The sequence below is a fragment of the Vigna umbellata genome, chromosome 1, assembly GCF_029865625.1.
Source record: "Vigna umbellata cultivar VRB3 chromosome 1, Vumbellata_1.0, whole genome shotgun sequence".
Taxonomy (NCBI): Eukaryota; Viridiplantae; Streptophyta; class Magnoliopsida; order Fabales; family Fabaceae; genus Vigna; species Vigna umbellata.
In genome coordinates this window covers 105889095-105910944 of record NC_142165.1, presented here as the reverse complement: position 1 = coordinate 105910944, position 21850 = coordinate 105889095, and the positions used below count along the sequence as shown (strand labels likewise).

Sequence of the window (21850 nt, the reverse complement as noted above, 5' to 3'; positions counted from 1 at the left end):
GTTGGTGAAATAATCCCTTAGTAGTTCCCACCATTTTCCCAATTCTAGTTCTTTTCAGTCTTGAATCTCTAGGGTTACCGTTGGAACTGGACACGTTCGTACGGAGGTTATCTCTCCGTCCTCCGCCATGAACTCTCGGCAAGCCTTTCCGTCGAACTGTGACATCTGTGGTGCCACACAAACCCTATCTCTCACCATCCACAACATCCGCCACCGTGCTCACACCCGTCGCTACTGCACTAACTGTGTCCTCAAGCAGCACCCTGGCCTCTTCTGCCCTATCTGCTTCGACCTCCACGAAGACTCTCTCCTCGCTCCGCACCACCGCCTCATGTGCGTCCGCTGCCCCTCCATCGCCCACAGATCTTGTGTCTTCCCCTCCACCACCTCTGCTGAGTCCACACCACCTTTCTTTTGTCCTATTTGTCTCGACGGCAATTTCACCTTCTTCAGTCCCCCCGACCGCAAGACTGGAGCAGTAGATGTCCAATCCGCCAAGGTCCTCGTTGCCGCAGCGCGGATCGCGGCCCTCTCCATGAGCAAGGCTGCTGCTGCGGCGCGCTTCGACGCCGAGCGCCGTGCTAGGGAGGCAGCTGTGGCCAGGAAGAGGGCCAAGGAGGCCCTGGAGCATCTTGCGGAGATCCTCGCTCGGGAGCAAGACGAGGAACTGAACGGGGATGTTTCTGCTGGTGGACGGCGGCGCGGCGCCTAATAGTGTACTTCTTCGTCCAATCCATTGCTATTAAACATTGCAATAAGATTTGGAATGATGAATTGGTTGTTGTTATGGTGTTGTGGAATTGATTCTTGTGAGTTTTTTGGGTAGGGTTAGTTTGTGGGGTGGCTGGTTGCATCATTGGAATATTGAAATATCAAACAATGTTACTTGTGTTTTACCAAATTCAAATGCAGTCATTGCATGCCATGTTGTGATAGATTATATGATGCAACAATATGTCATTTCAAAAGTGAATAATTGGATATTAGCTGTATGTTGTATGGAATGGATGTGCTTTTGTGTAGTTGATCTATCTTTATCAATCTGCTTCACCAGTAGTTGTGTGTCTGGTTGCCTCCATTTTCTGGACATGTTGTAGTTAATATTTCCACCATAGTTACTCCTTGCCTTGAATTCTGATTGAATAGAAGAGGAAAATCTTTCTTATACCTTGTCTCAATAGGATTCAAAATTCCCATGTTTTTTTTTTCCTTTTTCTCTTTTCTGGTCACAGTTTTGGTGGTAGCACACACATAAACAAGAAAAGAACGTTGGTTAGGCAGCTATTGTCAGTTTGGATTAATCTGTCCGGTAGCTTCCTGTATGTAATGGATGGCTGATTTACTTTATATAGAGACTGAAATGATAACCTAGAAGTGCAGTGCACAGTTTCTTTCATAAGTGTCTTGAATCCTACTTCCAGAGTCCGTGGGAATGGGATCCCTTGAAAGAAGCACAACAGGTTTCTTGACATAATAAGATCGATCCAAATCAGTGGGAGTGATGGAGGGAGGATATATAATGTATAAGTGCTTAACTTATTTCTTGCCTTCATTCAAAACATGAGTCGATGAACTTGGAATATTGCCTTTTGAAAGGCCAGGTATACAGAATTGTTTACCACCATTTGCTGACTTTTTTAATAATGATGATTTCAACCATTCATTTTGTTTTTTTTGTTATCTTCAAACTGCTGCATTTCAGCGAGTTCCTCTTTTGGTTCAACTGCTTGTTTATGCATCTGCTTTCTTGTGGTTGTGGTAGACACTAGACACTATCACCCCCTGTTGTTAGGATGCATAATGAGAGGTGAATAAGGAAGGCTGCTAATCCATTATTACATTATTTAGTTGGACCAGTTAGCTAGTTAGTTTGATTGTAAATAGGGACTTAGATTTGGCGAGAGTTATTTTTGTAAATTTTTTCAAGTGAAAAGGAGAAGGAGTGATCCTTTGTGTAGGAGAAATCCCTTGAAGAGAATTCTATTTTACATTTTTGTTCTGCTCCTCAATAAAGTTCTGTTCTTTTAATTTCTTTCTATCCATCTTTCATGTTATTTTCTCCCAATTTCTATTCATTAGTCTGATCTACTGAGTCCAAATTCAGGGAGCAAGAAGATGGATGAAGCATTACAAAAATTAACCTGAGCATAGTGTCCAACTTTGATCTTTAGAATCACATATCTTAGAAATAATGATGGTAGTGAAGGACTTGGTCAGGATCTTGATCTTTAGAGTCACGTATCTTGGAAATAATGATGGTAGACTGGGGAAAGAATCTTGAAACCACTTCAACTTTGAGAGGAAATAATTGCTTGAGCACATATAGCTACACAGATATACTCCAATATTTTGAGTCAAATTTTATTACTCTTTGTTGTTGCTTTTTTTTTTATATTTTTTGAATTAAAATGTAATTAATAATTTAGTAAATAATTTATTCATAAAAGCTAGTGCAGCGTATTGCTCACAGGTTTCCGGAAACCTGATGAAGTCATGCAAATATGGAGATGATATTAAAATTTTAAACTTGAATCCAAACAAAAGTGGGAAGAATCAAAGTGGTTAGGGAGGTGGGTGAGAATACATGCTATAGAAGAGCTTGATGATGGGGTCAACAACTCAAAATCTTGCGATGATGAGTATCCTCAGGAGAGTAAAACAATCCCAACAACAAAGAAGGCAACTCAGGCTCAAAATGGGTGGATGCAGAACAAAGAAGATAGGTGGGGTCTTGAGAATGGAATTACCCTATTTGGTGGCATTGATTCATTCCAACCCCGCAATATTGTTGAGAAGTGCCTTAGACTCCCGAACCTACCCAATACATTTCATTGAGTCAAAGATAGAATGAACTCTTTCCCTTGTATGGGAAATTTTGGTGAGTTATTTGAGTTTGAGAATTGATTATTATTATTGAACCTTATTCCTGCCACCCATGTTTATCCTTCATAATTATATAATTTTTTCTTCTTCTGCTAAAAGAAAGCTTTACTAATCCTTGAAATGTTGTCTCTGGTTCTATCAAAAATAGAAATCCGTTGGAAACTATTGGTGGTGTTAACCATTAGCACTCATTTGTGTTTGTATCTCAAAAAGTTTATTTGCTGGAGGATGAAAGAAGAACTTGGAAACATGGAGAGAGCAAATTTACACTGGAATCAGGTAATAATGGATCCTCCATGATGGAAAAGGAAAATCAGAACAACAAATAAAAACAGAAAGCATTGCTGGAAGGACGGAGCAAGCTGCTAATCCATTTGCAAATTTTCATATTTGTTAGGAAATTTCTTAAAGAGGCCGTGTACTTTATGCTGAATAGAAGTTATGATAAGAACTTTGAGAGAACCAGACCACAAAAGCCAGCTACTATAGTTGAAAAGAGATCCCACTGTTCAAGGTGACCCCGCACTAAAATTGCAATTGGATCCTAACATCTTTCTATGTTTAGCAGCCCCAACAAGTTATGCGCGAACTTTTTGACCAGTCTTGGGTGAACGCCAACACCACTCTGCTCAAGTTGCTTATTCGTTATCGAGAGGCCATGTGCTTAATGTTTGATAGAAATTATGAAAGGAATCTGCAGAGAACAACACCACATAAGCTAGTTGTTGTAGTTGAAGAGCCCAGGGCCTTATAAACCCCACACTAAACATGCAATTGGAATTTGGATCTTGACATTCCACTACGCTCTCTAGCCTTGGTGTCCATGCGGGCTAGCTGTGCACTAACCCTTTGACTAGTGTTTGGTGGACACTGCAATGCCAGTCACCCTGCCAACTTTGCCCATTTTTTAGTTGATGGAACTGGTATCAATATGACGAGAAAGAACATTTCTGTATTGAATAAAACCAGGGAGAAGTTCCCCAGGGAGTAATGCACGATTCTAGATATTTAATGAGGTGTGGATCCACTTCTTACTTCAGTTTCTTAATCACCAAAAGTCCCATCAAACCATTTACAGTCATCCTATTTTATAGGCAACTATTTATCTACAGTTTATAACTGTAACCCATCCTTAATGGGCCTAATTAGGTGCATGCCCCATTCACCTTTATTCTAACATAAACCTGCTTGATCACAGGTCTGCTATCTGTTGTAAATACTTGATTAGCATTAATTTAGGACAGAATGTTTCCTGCGCAAATTTCTCAAACTGATAGCCTGTAATTACTAGGACATTATATGTCTATTGTGATTAGCCAATATTAGTAGATTAAATTAGTATAGTAGTGCTTGTATTTGATATCAATGATAATATTTGAAACTTCATTCCTTTTCAACTTGGTACTAGAGGCCATAGCCCACATTTGTTGATTCTGGGGTTTGTGGAAGGGGATTTTTATTGTTTTCATAGTTTTCTTCATGTATCGTTTGGTCCAATAGACATGTGTGAAGGGGGGTGTTAAAAATTTCCTCATTGCGTACTTTATATACTTATTGGGGAACTTCACTTAATTAATGTCAATTGATTTTAAGATGAAACCTAAGAATTATCAAATTAAGTGCCTAATGTTGTCTTAAGTCAGATGCTAATCTAAAGAAACCTTGAAAATTATCATTATGGTCACATCAAATGCAGAAGTAGCACATATTGCAAAGTGCATATATACTCTGCCTCTTTACTTCGGCTCCAACAACTAAATCTATTAACAAAAACATTGGCACAGGTACTTTGCCGCTTTACAAAACATACCTAGCGTTTGCCAGAAAAATTAAGCAATTGATGTTAATGAATAATGATCCAAGCATACCTAGCATTTGCCATAAAAGTATGACGAATCATTCACTAAGAACAATAAGCTAAATTTTCAAAACATTGATTTAATGTTATATTTCATTTCTTTTAATTTTCTTCTGTTGAAATGGGAAATTTTATTATTATAGATCAAACTACAGGGTGTGATTTTGAATGTTATATTGGGCTTGTTTATCATTACAATATGCTAGTTATTGGATGTGATTCCACAATATGCCCAGTATTTGCCAAAAAAGCATAAAGAACATAAGCTAAAATTTCAAAACATTCATTTAATGTTATATTTCATTTGTTTTAATTGTCTTCTGTTGAAGTGTGACATGTTTTCTTAATATAGGTCAAACTACTGGATGTGATTTTTGAATATTCATATATTAGCATTGTTTATCAAGCCTAGTGACTTACTCTTTAAACTGGTAAATACATAAATTGATTGAGGGTTTATAATGCATTTTTCGCCACAATTTCTCTCCTTAATCTGTTCATCGGTGCTGTTAATACTTAATCTATTCTTCCAGATGAGAAATTCACCATGTAAAACAAATAACATATGTGAGAGAAACTTACATCTCAGAAGGTAGATACATTACAACCCTTGCCTTTTCAATTTCCTTTCTAGCAAAACGTTTATTTTTCCTTTATACTTGGTTCAACCCTACATTTTTATGTCTGTCATTTGCTATGCCATTTAGACTTTAGAGGGAAATAATAATGGGCTTTTTATCATTTTACATCCTTTGCTCTAGTTAATGTACTTGTACCTCACAATAATGGAAGTTGTATTGTATGTCTTATGCCTAAGTCCTATTCCACAGCTCCAACATGATAAATTGTGTTCAATTTTGGCGAACAAAAGTCAGGACAAGACATATTTCGGAATATCAGTAGTCGTATTTTCAATAGCTACAGCAACATTATGTTTGGCAAAATACTTGTCTATTTTCAATAGCTACAGCAACTTATGCTGCATGTTATTGAAGTGGTAGAGCAGACCTGTAGAAAGGGACATGAAGTTGGTTGGGATCTTTAGGCACTGTCTCCCGGTTAACTGTTATATGTACTACGATTCAATTAAGCCCATCAGAATCACAAATAAGGTTCATCTTTTTATCTTTTGTTCTTGTTGATCCGTATTTGTTGCTTTTTTTAAAACAAAATTCGTTAAGATTGAAGAGATAGGTACATTATACATATGCTATAGGGTAAAAAGAATCCTTAAATATATCATGTAAAAAAGGAAGAAGTATGAACAAGTAACATGCAATATGTCGAAGGTCTAATAATAACCATTAGCAGAATTCCACAAAGAAGCTACGTGAACTACACAATCCCGAATGAATTCAAGAGTCAAACAATGACCAGTAAAGATTCTCGCATTTCTTTCTGACCCAATTCACTAGATAATTGCGAATTGAGAGCTGCACACGGGAACTACTTGGGCCAAATCCTCTAAAATTGACGTGTGGGCACTGCTGGAATTGTGCAACTTGTTTTCATGATTCTCCTGTTTTCACCTGAACAGGTACACGACTTTTTCAATCTTTCCTGATGGTTTAAAAGTTCGTTGTTACTAATAGTCCTCCTTGCCTATTGGGTACTTGAAAATTATTTGTACTAATGTTCAATGTCTGGGAAGATTCAAATAAAGAAACATTGCATAACTTTTGGCATTTGATTTACTCTGACGTAATGTTTTCATGTACTTGGCAGAAACAGTTGGCATCTGTTGTACAGTGTGCCATAAAAAAGGATGGGTTCAGGAACCTTTTGCATAGGTGCCTTTGTTCCAGTAGAAGTTCCCCTAATTTTTTCTCTCTAGCATCTTTGTGCTCTGGAGGACACTGGACTTGGTATTTGCTAAATAAACCATGACTTCTGCAACAAGAAGGATGGATCTGTTGGACGAAAAACTGGAATGAATGGAAGCCTGAACTGAGAGCAGAATTTTTTTCTAGCATGGAGAACAGATTGGGGCACGCGTAGGACAAAATAGAAAGGTTGGAGGTCAACTGGACGAAGAGGCTTCAACATGTAATTAAGAATGTATTGGAACAAAAGGTCGAACATGAGAATTTCAACAAGAGGAAATTCTACAAGAATAAATTAGAGTCAGATTGCGATCTGCATGGCTTGGATGAGTATCTGACGGTAGTTAAGAAAGCATTTCTGTGAACCTTAGACGGGGTAAATACCCTGTGGGATGGAACTTTGATTTGCAGAATACAAGTGCTGATGTGAGGATTTGCAGAATAAAACCATAACTGGGCAACATTTAAAAGAGCCTCCGTTGCAAGCTTTGTTGGAACAAAGGTTGAAAATCCATATGAAGATGCCATAGGAGCTTTTGAATCTGTATCCTATCAAGTAAGAAAACTACTGAACGAGCAGTCGCTTGGTATCCATTAGTGTCTGTGGGCCTGATTTAGATCCTTGGCTTCTACGAATTCTGATGACGGTTATTGAGGCAATAGCAGTCTTTGCTCTGTAAAGATCAAGGAGGCTGATCGTCCCAGAGGTTTTTATGGAGGGTTAATAAGGATGTAAAGCAAGTTTAGAATACATAAGGAGTTAATCTTCATGCGCAATATTATGGGAAGATTACTATCAGGTCACCTCTCAATCTCAAATTTGTTTTTGCACTGTAAGCTCGAATCTTAGGACCCATTTTTTCATCATCTTGTCTGTATTTTACACAATGGTTCAATGTAATTGTTTCCTCAATTTTATTTTTTTTTGACTGAGCTTATTTTTAGAATGAGATATGACTATACAAGATTGTTTGCTATGGAACATTTACATGATAATGGGTAACTCTGGATTAGCATGACATTTAATCTTAAAGTTTTTCCATCAGATAATGCCCAGGTTTGTAGTATCCCCTTTTGGCTGAAGACATGTCTGGCTTCCGAACCAAGTTAATTTATAAATGGGGATATTATCATCAAAGATCCGTCAATTTTAAAGTATGGTTATTTATTTAGTCAAAGATTTTATGTATATTTTAAGCATTCATATAAAAGCAAAGGAAAAGTGCAAAGATATTTTAAGCAGCTAAGCCAAACCGACTAGCTGAATTCACTTGAGTTTATTGCATAATTATTTGGGCCAAGCACAAACTTCCCATACTCAGCATTTTATCATTGTTCTTGATTGGTCTCTGTATCTCTCAGTCCACCCCAATTGTTTTCCTATATCTGATAACAAAGTCATAGACATCCTTCTCATCAGAAACAAATTTGGAGACAGTTTGTTTGACCAAACATCTGTTTGCCCAAGAAGTGAGTTTTGGACAGTTGAGCTTGAAGTTCCCAATTTTCTCATAAATAGAGAACCATTTGTAAAAGGGAATGAGAGCAATATCAACAAACCCAAATGTCTGACCTCCAAAATATGGCATGTCCCCAAGAGCCTCTTCCAATTGCTTCAAATTCTCTACTAACTCCTTCTTATCTTCCTCATGTTCACCTCTCTTCCCAGTCCACATCCTCTTTGCAACTTCATGCACCTGCATATCTCATTGTCAGAAAGTGATTGCCTGAAGGATTTTGGAAAATAAAAAATGAGATCATTGAAAAATAAGAAGTGAGGTTACCTTATGGTCAACAAAATGAGCCCAGAACCTTGCTTGAGCTCTCTGATAGGGATGAGTGGGCAAAAGAGGAGTCCTATCACTCCAAATCTCATCAATATATTCAACAATTATCAGAGATTCTGAGATTGGCTTACCATTGTGGATAAGAACAGGAACCTTTTTGTAAACAGGATTCATTTGCAGAAGCAGTTCACTCTTTGTGTTCTCCAGATCCTCTTCCCTGTTCTCAAACTCAACACCTTTCTCTGCTAAAGCAATCTTCACTCTTACACAGAACATACTCAGATTGAAATCCACCAACACAACCTCATCATTCCCCATTCTCAAACACTCTTTCACCACATTCACATCCTCTTTACACCTTTCAATTTATAGCCACTAAGCTACTTGTCACTACATACATTTATTTCTTTAAGAAAACATTTATTGTCATTTAATACTCATATAACAAATATTTAATTGTTTTATATCAATCATTAATAATTTTTTAAAACAACATGTAACATAACGCTTAAGAAATTTAAAGTAATTAATATATTGATGACCAAATTCTCATATATATATATATATATATATATATATATATATATATATATATATATATATATATATATATATATATATATATATATATATATATATATATATATATATATATATATATTAATATTCACGTTTGTTTTTCAATTTCACTTTTTTTATTTTTTTTAATTAAAATAATTATTTTATTAATTTTATATTTAAGTGATTGTTTTTTTACCTTTTAAGAGTTCTTTCTTATTTGATATTTTTAAATTTATCTATGTTTTAATTATAAAATTATTTAAAACAAATCATAAATTACAATGAAATCATAAAATTCTTTAATTTAATTTTATAATAATAATTTTATTATTTTCTATAATCATAAAAAAGTGAATACAAGTGTGTATGTATGTACTTTTATTAGTTTATATCTATATATGAGAAGAGATTTCTTTTTTTAGTGTTTACATTTATTTTTCATTTTTACCTTTTAAAAAAATTAAAATAATTATTTTAGTAATTTTATTCTTTAAATGAGAGTTTCTTTAAATTTAATCAGTTGTTTCCATCTGACCGTTCTTTAAACTAATTATCTTTTTTATTATAAAATTATAAGTAAAAATTATTTACAATAAAATTATTAAAATTATTTATATTTATTTTTGTTTCAACAGATAAGAAATATTCATGTCATTTCTCACTTATTTACTATTCCATCTATTAATTAGATAATTTTTGTAACATAAAATTTAAATCACAAAAAAGAATATTATTATCAATGATTCACTGTCAAAATGATACACAATTTTCTTTTCTCCAATGTTAAGTATAAACAAAAAAATTATAATTATATGAATATTGAATAAGAGTATCAAATAACAATTTTATAAACGTTAAATAAATATAAAAGAGAGTAGAAGTGATCAAATGTGTGTTGTAAAAATAAGTTACAGATTAAAGACCAAAGAAAAATTAATATAAATTTGTTAGATTACCTAATAAATTAAGTGCATTTTAGTAATTCAAAACATAAATCGATATTGAGACAAAGATAGAGTGAATATATACCTACCCGTTTCTCTATTTGAGTGGATTTGAGGGTAATTTTTTAGTTGTTTTTTTTAGTGGATTTGTGGATAATTGAGAGTGGATTTGGAAGTAAAGTTTGTGAGAATTAGTATAGGATTTTATTGATGTGATAGATTTAAAAAATTAGTTTAATTGGTAGAAATTAAAGATTACAAACCTGCCCCTAGTTATAAAAGTAATATAAAATGTTATTTATTAATGTTATATTTAATTGTAAAAATATTTATAAATAATTTTTAAATTTAATTTTTTAAAATTATAAAAATTATAATGTAGTAAAATGAATTTATTTTTAAATGTAGTATTTGTTTGTAATATAATTTACTACCAAGTAGTATCAATTTATTTGTTACGGAAGTGAGAATGATTAATATTAAACAAACAAATAATTAAAGGAAGTTATAATATTACAGTACCTAAAAAAAGTGGCAACAATTAAACATACAAATATATTTGTAATAGTTCATGATGACGTTGCTTCAGTAAGGTATCGTTGCAATGCATTGAAACAATATTGTATAGGTATCCCTATCAGACGTCTTGTATGGGATGGATGTGTAAATAAAAAGTCGAAGTACTGTCTGAATAAATTATGATCTTCAATGTTCATAGTCCGTAATAAGTTTTCAATTTCTTCTGTAGTTGGATTCGATGATTGAATCCTAGCATTTACGAGGGATATTCGACGCTCCATGACTTGTGTATGTCGTTGAAGAGCAACACATAGTCTTGTTGATTGATTAATTTGTTTTTGCAGTTCATCAATGATTTCAGAGTCCATCTAATTTGGAGATCAGTAGGTTGAGAATAAATAAAACTAGCATAGATGATGTGGAAGATAATAACATTGAAATATAGGTAAGGTAATATTTCAAACACATAAGTCAATTTAAGGAAAAAAAAGTAATGTAATATATTATCGGAATAAAAATGAACTTAGTCATCGAAATGATGAAGAATCAAGTTAACATTCTGATTGAGGTTAACAAATTGGCGGTTTATGTCGAGAGAAAGGTTTGCCAAATTATCTTCAATACGAGGAATATAAATTTTAACAACCATATAAAGACAACTAAAATTAACAATATAATTAATTTCATATATTCATATAATTATATTTTATTAACAAAATAAAAAAATTACATTCATATTTATATATAATTATATATATATATATATATATAATTATATATATATATATATATATATAATTATGTATATTGAGTAAAGTATTATCAATTTCATGCACATAAATTGAATACAATAATATAAAACATACCTATTTCACTTTCAAACTTATGAAGATTTCAGCAAATTTGAAGGAAGATTGAACGAATGCTATACGCCCCACAGTAAGATATAAGATGGATATTTCAATTCTGAAGATTTAAATATAACAGTAACAATTCCAAACGAAACCTGTTAAGAAAATACATGAATATGTTATATCATGTACTGGTTTAAAAACATAAAACTTGGTTAAATATGTACCTTTTCTCAACATGTGTCTTCAATGACCACCAAATAGTGCCTAAACACAACCATTTATGAAGGTCAACACAAGGTAATACATCATAAATTGTTCGCATACATCCACCAAGCTTTTTCCAACCTTAAAACATGCTCTACTCATAGTATAAGACAAAGTTCAGTAAAAATTTTCAATCATCTTCTGTAACCAACACATCAAATTCCAAATTGGAAGCACAAGGTTCTGTTTAACAATAATTTTCAAAAACGAAATGGACACAACACATGTGCCTAACCTGGACAGAGTACTTATCCCTCACATGAAGTTATTAGCTGACCAAACGCACGTTAATCTTTCAAAAAACCTGCAACACATACAAAGGGTTAGCCTTGTGCAATTAAAAACCATATCCTTCAACATGTACAGGTTCAGGGAACCCATTTCACGAGTCGTCCCTACTCGTGAAAGCACAGTGCATGCGTTTTTTATATTATCTTTACTATGCTTGGGAATAACGTTTTCATCGAGTATGCATTTTTTATGTTAATCATGGTTGAATGGTGTGCTTGGAAATTTTGAAATAGTACAAGGCAAAGCAATCTTTTCCGCCCAAATTATCGCAAATCTTCTCAGATTAGCAGGATGCTGATAATGTCCAAATCTCGCAAATCCTCGCTTTTTCTTCTGTGCAAATCGTCTCAAGCGAACATAATTTTTTCACAAATCTATCTTCGCATATCACCGTGAATAGGAGTATCCACGCAAACGAACACATCGTTAGGGATGGAAAATGAACTATATCATAATAATTCTTCAAATCTATCTCGATTTTGATAAAAAATCCTGACTAGGTGTGAGTATATGTAATTTCTAATTATTTCAAATTGGATATGGAAACAATAATGTTTATGTATATATTTGTCTCATCCGTCTAATACTCATCCGTTTAATACTCATTTTTGTCCTTTATCCTTACTTATTTTAAACTACTGGAATAATTTAAATTTTTTAGATAATCCAAATAAGTCGTCGTGTTAATTTTTCTTTGGTCATTAATTTCATAACTTATTTATAGATACATCTTTAATCATCTTTCATTAATTTCCATAATCATTTGATATTAATTTAATTTTTATTTGATAATCTTATTTGATATTTATATAATTATAACTTTTTAAATATTTTATATTAAAGAGAAGAAATAATATATAATTTTGATAAAAAAAGTATTATGTTCTCTTTATTTTATTTTTTTTTGTAAAAATATTATTAAATTAATATTTAAAACAATAAAGAACAATATGAGCATGAATATGGGTATGTTGGTTTTGGATGAGAAAGTTAAGGGTGTTACTCCCTCCACCACCCCAAGTACTTCTGCATCTCCCCACTATTTTTTTTTATTCCAAAAATACTCTGCACCTCCCCACTATTTTTTTTTATTTCAAAAATACCTTACATCTCCCCACTATCCTCAACAATCTTTATCTTTTTCTCTCTGCATTAATGGAACATTATCTTTCTCTTTCTCTCTCCACATTAATGGAGCATTCATATGGCTTAGATTTAAACTTGTGATATATTGCAAAATATAAAATTGAGAGGAAACTTCAATATTAGTGCTTCTACCACTTCCATTTTATAAACTTAAAGGTTAGATGCAAATACAAAATAATAATCATAATAATATTAATAGTAAATAATATATTATTATTATTATTATTATATACTAACTTTATAATGACGAAAGAACTAAATAAATACCAAATCTTTAACAAATAACTTTTCTTTTATATTTTAAATATTTAATAATATTTTTATATTATTTATCTAATAAATTAAATATTTTATTCAAGTTATTTGAGTCAAACATGTCGATAAGTTAAAACATAATATAATGTTAAAAATTATAGATATTAAATATAAAAGAAACACACATATATATAAACATTTTTCTAGAAATTTAGAACAAAATTTTACCATTTATTAAGTGATTTGAAGTAAAAAATATATTGAATAGTGAAAATAAGATTGAATCAAGCTTATTTAAGGAAAAGTGTAAATAAAATTTTGCAATATATCATAAGTTTAAATCTGAACCACGTGAATGCGAAAAAGAGAAAAATTATTAATATAGTGGGGAGGTGTAGGGTAATTTTGGAATAAAAAAAAATAGTGGAGAGACGTAAAGTATTTTTAGAATAAAAGAAAATAGTGAGGAGGTGAGAGCACTTGGGGTGGTAGTGGGAGCAACACCCTAAAGTTAATGAGTAAAAAATGTTATAGTTGTTAAGGATTGAAATAAAGATAAATTTTTAATAAGAACAGGTGTAAACAATTTTATTTGTCATTGGATCTTATATCACAACTAAAACAATGAATGAATAAATAATATATATATATATATATATATATATATAATATTTTCGTTAAAAATATATTAATAATATTTCATAATAAATAAAATTATTTTTTAAATAAAAATTAATGAAATAATTAAAAGATACTATAATAAATATTTAATATGTTTCACCTTTTCAGATCATAGACAGATACGATAATACAATAAAACAATCTATTTATATTGTTAAATTGTATTTTATTATAATTCAAATTAAAAGTAAATAAGTGTAAATCTATAAAACTAAATAAGTAAAATATAAAGTTACCATAAGCTTAATATATACTTATTTTTAACATATTATAAAAGTTAGTTAAAAATAATAAATATTTAATTTATAAAAGCAATTTGCTTAATTTATTTTCTTATAAATATAAAAAAATAAAATTCTTTAGATTTTTGCTATCATACATATCTAAAAGCTTGCTTTAAAAAAATTAAGAGATATATTGGCGCAAGAAAATTCCTTTATATCTTATCTTTGACGATATTAGGAAAACAAAACATAGAATCTACCAGATTAACCTAGAAGGAAGCGTAATCCATGAAGTAATGCTTATCTTGCCGTATCAGTTACAACAACCATACACGTGGCATATTATTATTGGTTAGTCCATTGATATTTGGTCATTCAGTAAGCAAAACCACATTATAAATACTACTCCTTCGTCATCCTTCTTCGCATATATCGATACGCTATATTCCCAATCTCAAAACCCTAGCTATTTTAATCCTTCGATTCGAGTTTCCGTCTCAATTCTCAAGGTACCTTTCTCTTCTCTCCCTTTTTCTTAGTTTTTTCATTAAAAAGCAATCTGATTAACCTCAGTTTATTGAGTTATACTTTGGGTCTTCTTTGTTGATCATATCCACGTCTCGATCTTTTACTTACGTTAATCTTTGTTGGTCGTTTTTTTTTTGTCGTGGAACTAGAATTGATTATATCACCTTTTCTTGTTCTTTAATCCGTTTGTTTTATGCAATATTTGTGGTCTGATTGGGGTCTGTACTCTGTTTGTTTCTTGCAAAATGTCCCGTATGCTTTGTCGGTTTTTAATTTAGGGTTTGTGATTCAATTATTTTTAATCATTTATGGGGGCTGGGGTTTGTGGTTGAAGTAGAGTTTCTGGTCTGATAGATTCTGTAATAGGTTTATTGTTAGCCAAACTTCCCATATACATCCTCGGTTTATAATTAGGGGTTTGTTATTTGAACTCTTTTGTCATTTCTGAGGCTAGAGTATGTGGTCGAACTATGCCTACATATCTATGTTATTGACGGTTTAGTTTCTGATTGAACAGATGCAGATCTTTGTGAAAACTTTGACTGGCAAGACCATAACCCTTGAAGTAGAATCGTCTGACACCATTGATAATGTCAAGGCTAAGATCCAGGACAAAGAGGGTATCCCTCCGGATCAGCAAAGGCTGATTTTTGCTGGTAAACAGCTTGAGGATGGGAGAACCCTTGCCGATTACAATATTCAGAAGGAGTCCACCCTCCACTTGGTGCTTCGGTTAAGGGGTGGTATGCAGATTTTTGTAAAGACTTTGACTGGAAAAACCATAACCTTGGAGGTGGAGAGTTCAGATACCATTGATAATGTCAAGGCCAAGATCCAAGACAAAGAGGGAATCCCTCCGGATCAGCAGAGGCTTATTTTCGCTGGTAAACAACTTGAGGATGGAAGGACCCTTGCTGATTACAATATTCAGAAGGAGTCAACCCTGCACTTGGTGCTTCGTTTGAGAGGTGGTATGCAAATTTTTGTCAAGACTTTGACAGGAAAGACCATAACCTTGGAAGTGGAGAGTTCAGATACAATTGACAATGTGAAAGCAAAGATTCAGGATAAGGAGGGTATCCCCCCAGATCAGCAGAGGCTTATCTTTGCCGGGAAACAGCTTGAAGACGGAAGGACCCTTGCGGATTATAACATACAGAAGGAATCCACTCTGCACTTGGTTTTGAGGCTTCGTGGTGGCATGCAGATTTTTGTGAAGACTCTGACAGGGAAAACCATTACCTTGGAGGTGGAAAGCTCTGATACAATTGATAATGTGAAGACAAAGATTCAGGACAAGGAGGGCATCCCACCAGATCAGCAGAGGCTTATTTTTGCTGGGAAGCAATTGGAAGATGGTCGTACCTTGGCAGACTACAACATTCAGAAAGAATCCACCCTTCACCTTGTCCTTCGCCTTCGTGGTGGCCTTTAAGCGTTTTCCTTAGTGTGACTAATCAATGATCGACGTCTGTGTGGAATAACTATATTTTTAGTGATTTCTTCAAAAACTTGTGATGGTAGTAGTTATATATTTGCAATATATTTAATATTCCTTATAGATATTAATAACTAGTAATGTATGCATAAACCAGATATTAAATTTATAATTCGTATGAGTGAAATTTTAAGTAATGTACGCATAAAACATATATTAAATTATATAGGTCGTATGAGTGAAATTTTAAATTAGATGTGTTATATGATTGCTAGTTAAAAGTGTATGGAATAGATTTTCAAACTAATATGATAAGTGTATTTGAGTCCATTTCACAAGTTTTTACAAAATAAGACAAATTGTTAATATTGATAAATGTTTAATTTGAATAATGTGGTGTAATTGTTAAATGTTATATGAAATAATGTGATAACTTGCTTTTATTATATTTGTAGTTCTCAACTGGTCATGTGTTACATGAAAGAATATAGAGAATATTTTGAATATTTTTAACCGAGATTGTTAAGCATTGATAAAGTGAAAATTGTTTTAGAGGTTTCATCCTGTAGCTTTAAATTTTTTCAAAATACCTAACTTATCTCATAATTAAAATGATTTGAATATTTTAAAAAACTAAAGTGGCTAAAGAGCTGATGGGACTCGATCGGATGTTCTGTTTAAATATTTTTTAGCCATTTAATGTTTCTCTTTAAATATTTTTTAGCCATTTAATGTTGTGTTTAACTTTTTTTAAAATTATTTTTTGGTGGTTTTAATTAATTAATTAATTAATATTTTATTTTAAATATTCGGTTATCGTATTATTGAATTTTATTTTAATTAAATTGTTATATTTTAATAATTTATTTATTTATATAAAGATTTGAATTAAATTTATTTATTTTTAATGAAATAATAAATTTTATAGAATGTATAGTTATTTATTTCAAATAATATATTAAGGAATTAGTTAAATTTATTAATTTTTTTTGTTTTCAATTGTTTTAAAGTTTTATATCTTTTTTATAATTTGAAGCTATTTTGTTTTTTTTTCTCTAAAATATTAAATTTTCTGATTTAATTATTTGAAATATTTTGTTTTAATATTTGTTTTATAGTTATTTTTTATATTAAAAGAATAAAAACTAATTAATCAAATTATTAAAAGAATAAAAATCAAATAATCAAATTATTAAAAACAATTAAGAATAAAAAATATAATTAGATAGGCATGAATTACATTTCATATCTAAATCAAAACTTCGGATGTGGATATCTGAACATATATATATATATATATATATATATATATATATATATATATATATATATATATATATATATATATATATATATATATATATATATATATATATATATATATATATATATATATATATACGCCTGTTTTTCCGTTGGTACATTTTAGCAATGTGTACCGGATACCCTTATATATTATGGATTCCAAGTTTTAAGGTTAAGGGTATTTTAATAATTTAATAATTTTCATTCTCTCTCACTCCAACCTTTTCTCTGTCATTCCTACTCTAGCCCCAATTGAAAAAAATCAGAAACACATGCCTTTAAAAAAATTTCCTTTGTAAAGAGTTGAGTCATCACCTTCAAGGCAAATGTTCATTCAAGATCTATTCAATTTCACCATTTTCACTAACCTTTCTAATTTCATCATCTGTATTTGTTGAATCATCATCTCTAAAAAACCCTCCAAGTCAATTACCAATTCTTTCGGATGTCATTATGCTTGTGAAAATTAGATAAAATTATATACGACAAAAATTATAAAATGAAAACTCATTATAAAGTCATTTTTTGTAAGAAATTGTTTAACAGGTGTTTCTGATTTTTTTTCCAGGCCAATTACCAATTCCTTTGATGTCATTATGCTTGTAAAAATTAGATAAGACAAAAATTATAAAATAAAAACTCATTATAAAATCATTTTTTGTAAGAAATTGTTTAACAGCGAGTATTTCTGATTTTTGTCCAAGTCAATTACCAATTCCTTTATGCTTGTGAAAATTGGATAAAATTAGATAAGACAAAAATTATAAGATGAAAACTCATTATAAAATCATGTTTTTGTAAGATTGTTTAACAGCAAGTGTTTCTGATTTTTTCAATTGCGGCTACAGGGATGACAGGATGACAGAGAAAAGATTGGAGTAAGAAAGAGAAAAAAGAAAGGGTTGAGAGGAACGAGAGAGGAGAGTAAGGGTTTAGGAGATTTCTTTTTTTTTTTTTTTAATTTTGAGAATGAAAATTATTAAAATACCCTTAACCTTAAAACTTAGAATCCATAATATATAAGGATATTTTTGTCTACTAAAACTCGGTACACATTGCTAAAATGTACCAAACTGAAAAACAGGCGTACGCGCGTTAGCAAACCCATATATATATATATAAATATATATATATATATATATATATATATATATATATATATATATATATACATATATCGGATATGCATAATTATTTTTAATCTAAATTATTTTTATTAATTTTAATAAATTCATAAAAAATAATTTATATTAATTAAAAATTATATTATTACTTATAAACTAATAAAAAATCATACATAATTTTAAAAATAATTATAAACTAATAAAATAATTAAAACAGTAATATTGATATCTGAAATTTTCATCCTCAGATCTGCACGTCCGATTTTTACAAATTCGAATTTTTGTATCCGATATGATATTAAGTTTATCTTTATTCAAAATCACATTTTATTAATTTTAATAAATTCATATAAATTAATTTATATTAATTAAAAATTATATAACTACATTATAAATTCGTAGAAAATCATATATAATTTTAAAAATAATTAGAAAATAATTAAATAATTAAATAAAAATATGAGATAAAAAACTCGAGGAAAAATATTATGAAAAAACTTAGTTCAAAGGTGTAGGTTTTTTTTTTATAAAGATGAAACTAGGTACAGGGATGCAAGGGTGTGCATGAGTGAAGGAATGCACAGGTGCAATAAGAATACATGTTTGGAGTCAATGCTGTGCATACAAATTCTCAATAATAAATTATTAAACTTTTAAATCACTTATTAATTAGGGACATTTTAGAAAATTTGAGGTATTTGGAGGTGTAGGATGAAATACTTAATATTTTATTGAATAAGCATTATATATAGATATGTTTATTTAATTATGAGATGATTTTTTTACTAAAAAAAATTATGTGTATTTGCATGAGAGAGATTTTGATATGTTTAATAAAATGTTAGTAGTAATATATAGATTTGTTAAAATAGGTTAAAATTTGTAAATCAATTTAGTTTGTTCGAGTTAGGTGGGATTAATTTTTTTTATGAATTTAGTACGAATCAGAATGGATTCGTTTTAAAGAAATTATTTAGTACGAATCAAAAATGGATTGGTCTATTAAGAACTCCACTGATGTGGTGAAACCGTTTTAAATATTTTAGATTAAAATTTGAAATTATTTATATTCAGTTTAAAATTATGATTTATTTTTTGAAATAAATAATTTATTTATTGTCTAAATGAGAAAAAATAAATAAAATACATTTGAACTTTTGGATTTTGTTAAATATTAAAAGAATGTTAGATTAAAAAAATAATAATTTTTTTAATCAAGTAAATAAATCTATTTAACTCACCAATCATAGATTAAATTCAAATGTCTTCAACTCCCTAATAAACCGGTCAGACTAAGTAAAACAAAGTTTCTTAATTAACTTCTTATGTATAGTTGTATTAATTAAATAATTTTTATTATTTGAATTAACATATAAATAATAATTTAATGTACAATTTAATTAAATTGTATGTCTACATTAAAACTAAGAAAATAATATTAGGAGAATTCTGCAAAACTTAGTAAAAACTGGAAAAGCGATTCTAGATTATATATTTGTAAAACCCGCAAAACATTTCTTTAAAAGAATAAAAAACTCACTTGTTTTAGAAAAATAAGAATGTGTATATTTTCCTCTTAAAAACTCTTTAACTCTACAACCTCACTATTTTGCCTTAGCTTTCTCACTTAAAAAAGTTAATCTTCTTTGTGATTAGGGATTGTGGTTATGTTCATAACAAAAAAACTCGTCTAACTGAACAAAATTTCCATTCGAGTAAATAAAAAAATTCGTTATATATTAGTATAATTATTTTGAATAACTATAATAATATAATTATGTGCATGTTTAATTAATATTTTGAAAAAAGCTATGATTATTTCTTTTATAAACTATAATAATATAATTATGTATTAGTATAATTATTTTGAATAAGTATAATAATATAATTATGTGCATGTTTAATTTATATTTTGAAAAAAAAAGCTATATAATTATTTCTTTTATAAACTTGTTTATTCTTTCTTATGTTTGTGTTGGTTCTTGTTCTGTAATGATTATTTTTAGTGGTGTGAGTAAATGAAAAACTACATGTGTTTATTTCAAGAGAAAAATGTTGATGCACTTATGTAAATATATGACAATGAGAACTAGGTTTAGATTCTATAAATATAGAAATGTAAGAACTAAGTTTAGATTTTTTATATAAAACTGATTATGTATTAGTATAATTATTTTGAATAATATAATAGTATAATTACGTGGATGTTTAATTCATATTTTGATAAAAAGCGAATCAACCTATAATATTATGTCTAATAAATCATATGATTTGATGAATCTAAAATGAGATTTTTCAAAGACACAAAAACGCATTATCCAAAATGAGATTTTTCATTTTTTAATTATCGAAAAGCTTAATATATCAAATGCACTTTTAAAAATTAACACTTCCTATAAACCATATTGTTGAAAAATATTTTTTAATAATTTTCTAAGAGAATTATTTTATTAAAAAATATAAACATAACCTCAAAAAGATAAATATGTAAGTAGTAAATATCATATTATTTGTATCGAATTATTTAATATAATAACAGGTTATTTTTTCATTAAAAGTAAACTTCCAATCTTTACCTTTTAGAAATACCGTATAAATGTTTTCAGTAATATTTATTTCTAATTGGATAATATTAGTTATTATTATATATTATTCAAAAGCATGGTTAAAGAGTATAAAAAGATTTATGGAGAAGTAAACAATCACAATATTAAGTAAGATATCTCCAATGTATAACTTCATATGAAATTTTAATTTATTTTTTATGGATATACATATATTACCTTTAACGTTTATTTAAAATATAATGTTTACATTTCAATTATTTTAAATTTTTTTATCATTAATTATAGTAAATATTATCTTTAATTAACTCATGTTATTTATATTACACTTTTTGTTTAATGACAAGTGAAAATAAATGTCTTACATATACATATTAGTTACTTTTTATGATAGTAAATAATAATAACATTATTAATATTTTTATTATTATAATTAAAAAATTAAATATAAATAATTTGTATAATTTTATTATTAATATTTTTATTTATTTTGTAGGTAATTTGTTAATTAAAAAGTTTAAAAACGGTCAAATTAAAAAACAGTAAAGTTTAAAAAAGAGCCAGGTAAAATTTGTAAATTAATTGTTTTAATTTAAATGGTTTTTATTTATTAGGTAAAACTGAAAATAAAATATAAAATCTTAATCTTAAATTATTTTTATATTATAACTTAAGAGCTCAAAATAGAATCTATATACAGTTGCAGAATTGTAATCCTTTCCGTAGTGATGCTTATTTTGAGTGTCATCCTTATCATCATAGTACACGTGGCAAATCTTTATTCGTTAACGTAGGGATATT

The 21850-nt window shown here is 29.6% G+C and overlaps 3 protein-coding genes across 10 annotated transcripts; 2 read left to right on the top strand and 1 right to left on the bottom strand.

The window, feature by feature from the left end:
* Positions 1-3: 3 nt before the first annotated feature.
* Positions 4-7583, top strand: LOC124838539 (uncharacterized). Of its 8 annotated transcripts, none has more exons than XR_015783918.1 (4): positions 4-716; positions 5572-5853; positions 6157-6278; positions 6467-7583. XR_015783918.1 is itself a non-coding variant. In XM_047314168.2 (2 exons), exon 1 carries the CDS (start codon positions 128-130, stop codon positions 710-712), a length of 585 nt encoding a protein of 194 aa, XP_047170124.1. In that variant the 5' UTR covers positions 4-127; the 3' UTR covers positions 713-716; positions 5572-7583. The 8 variants fall into 8 exon arrangements, 4 of the variants coding, with proteins under 4 accessions (XP_047170124.1, XP_087961505.1, XP_087961503.1 ...); XR_007028853.2 differs by having other exon boundaries at positions 6053-6278; XR_007028852.2 differs by having other exon boundaries at positions 5572-6278.
* A 214-nt stretch (positions 7584-7797) lies between these two features.
* Positions 7798-8712, bottom strand: LOC124838558 (glutathione S-transferase 3-like). Its single transcript, XM_047314186.2, has 2 exons — positions 8349-8712; positions 7798-8261 (listed from the first exon to the last, which is right to left on the bottom strand). Exons 1-2 carry the CDS (start codon positions 8667-8669, stop codon positions 7923-7925), a joined length of 660 nt encoding a protein of 219 aa, XP_047170142.1. The 5' UTR covers positions 8670-8712; the 3' UTR covers positions 7798-7922.
* Positions 8713-14441: 5729 nt separating this feature from the next.
* Positions 14442-16179, top strand: LOC124838533 (polyubiquitin). The gene is made up of 2 exons (XM_047314160.2): positions 14442-14599; positions 15136-16179. Exon 2 carries the CDS (start codon positions 15136-15138, stop codon positions 16051-16053), a length of 918 nt encoding a protein of 305 aa, XP_047170116.1. The 5' UTR covers positions 14442-14599; the 3' UTR covers positions 16054-16179.
* The last annotated feature ends 5671 nt before the right edge of the window (positions 16180-21850 follow it).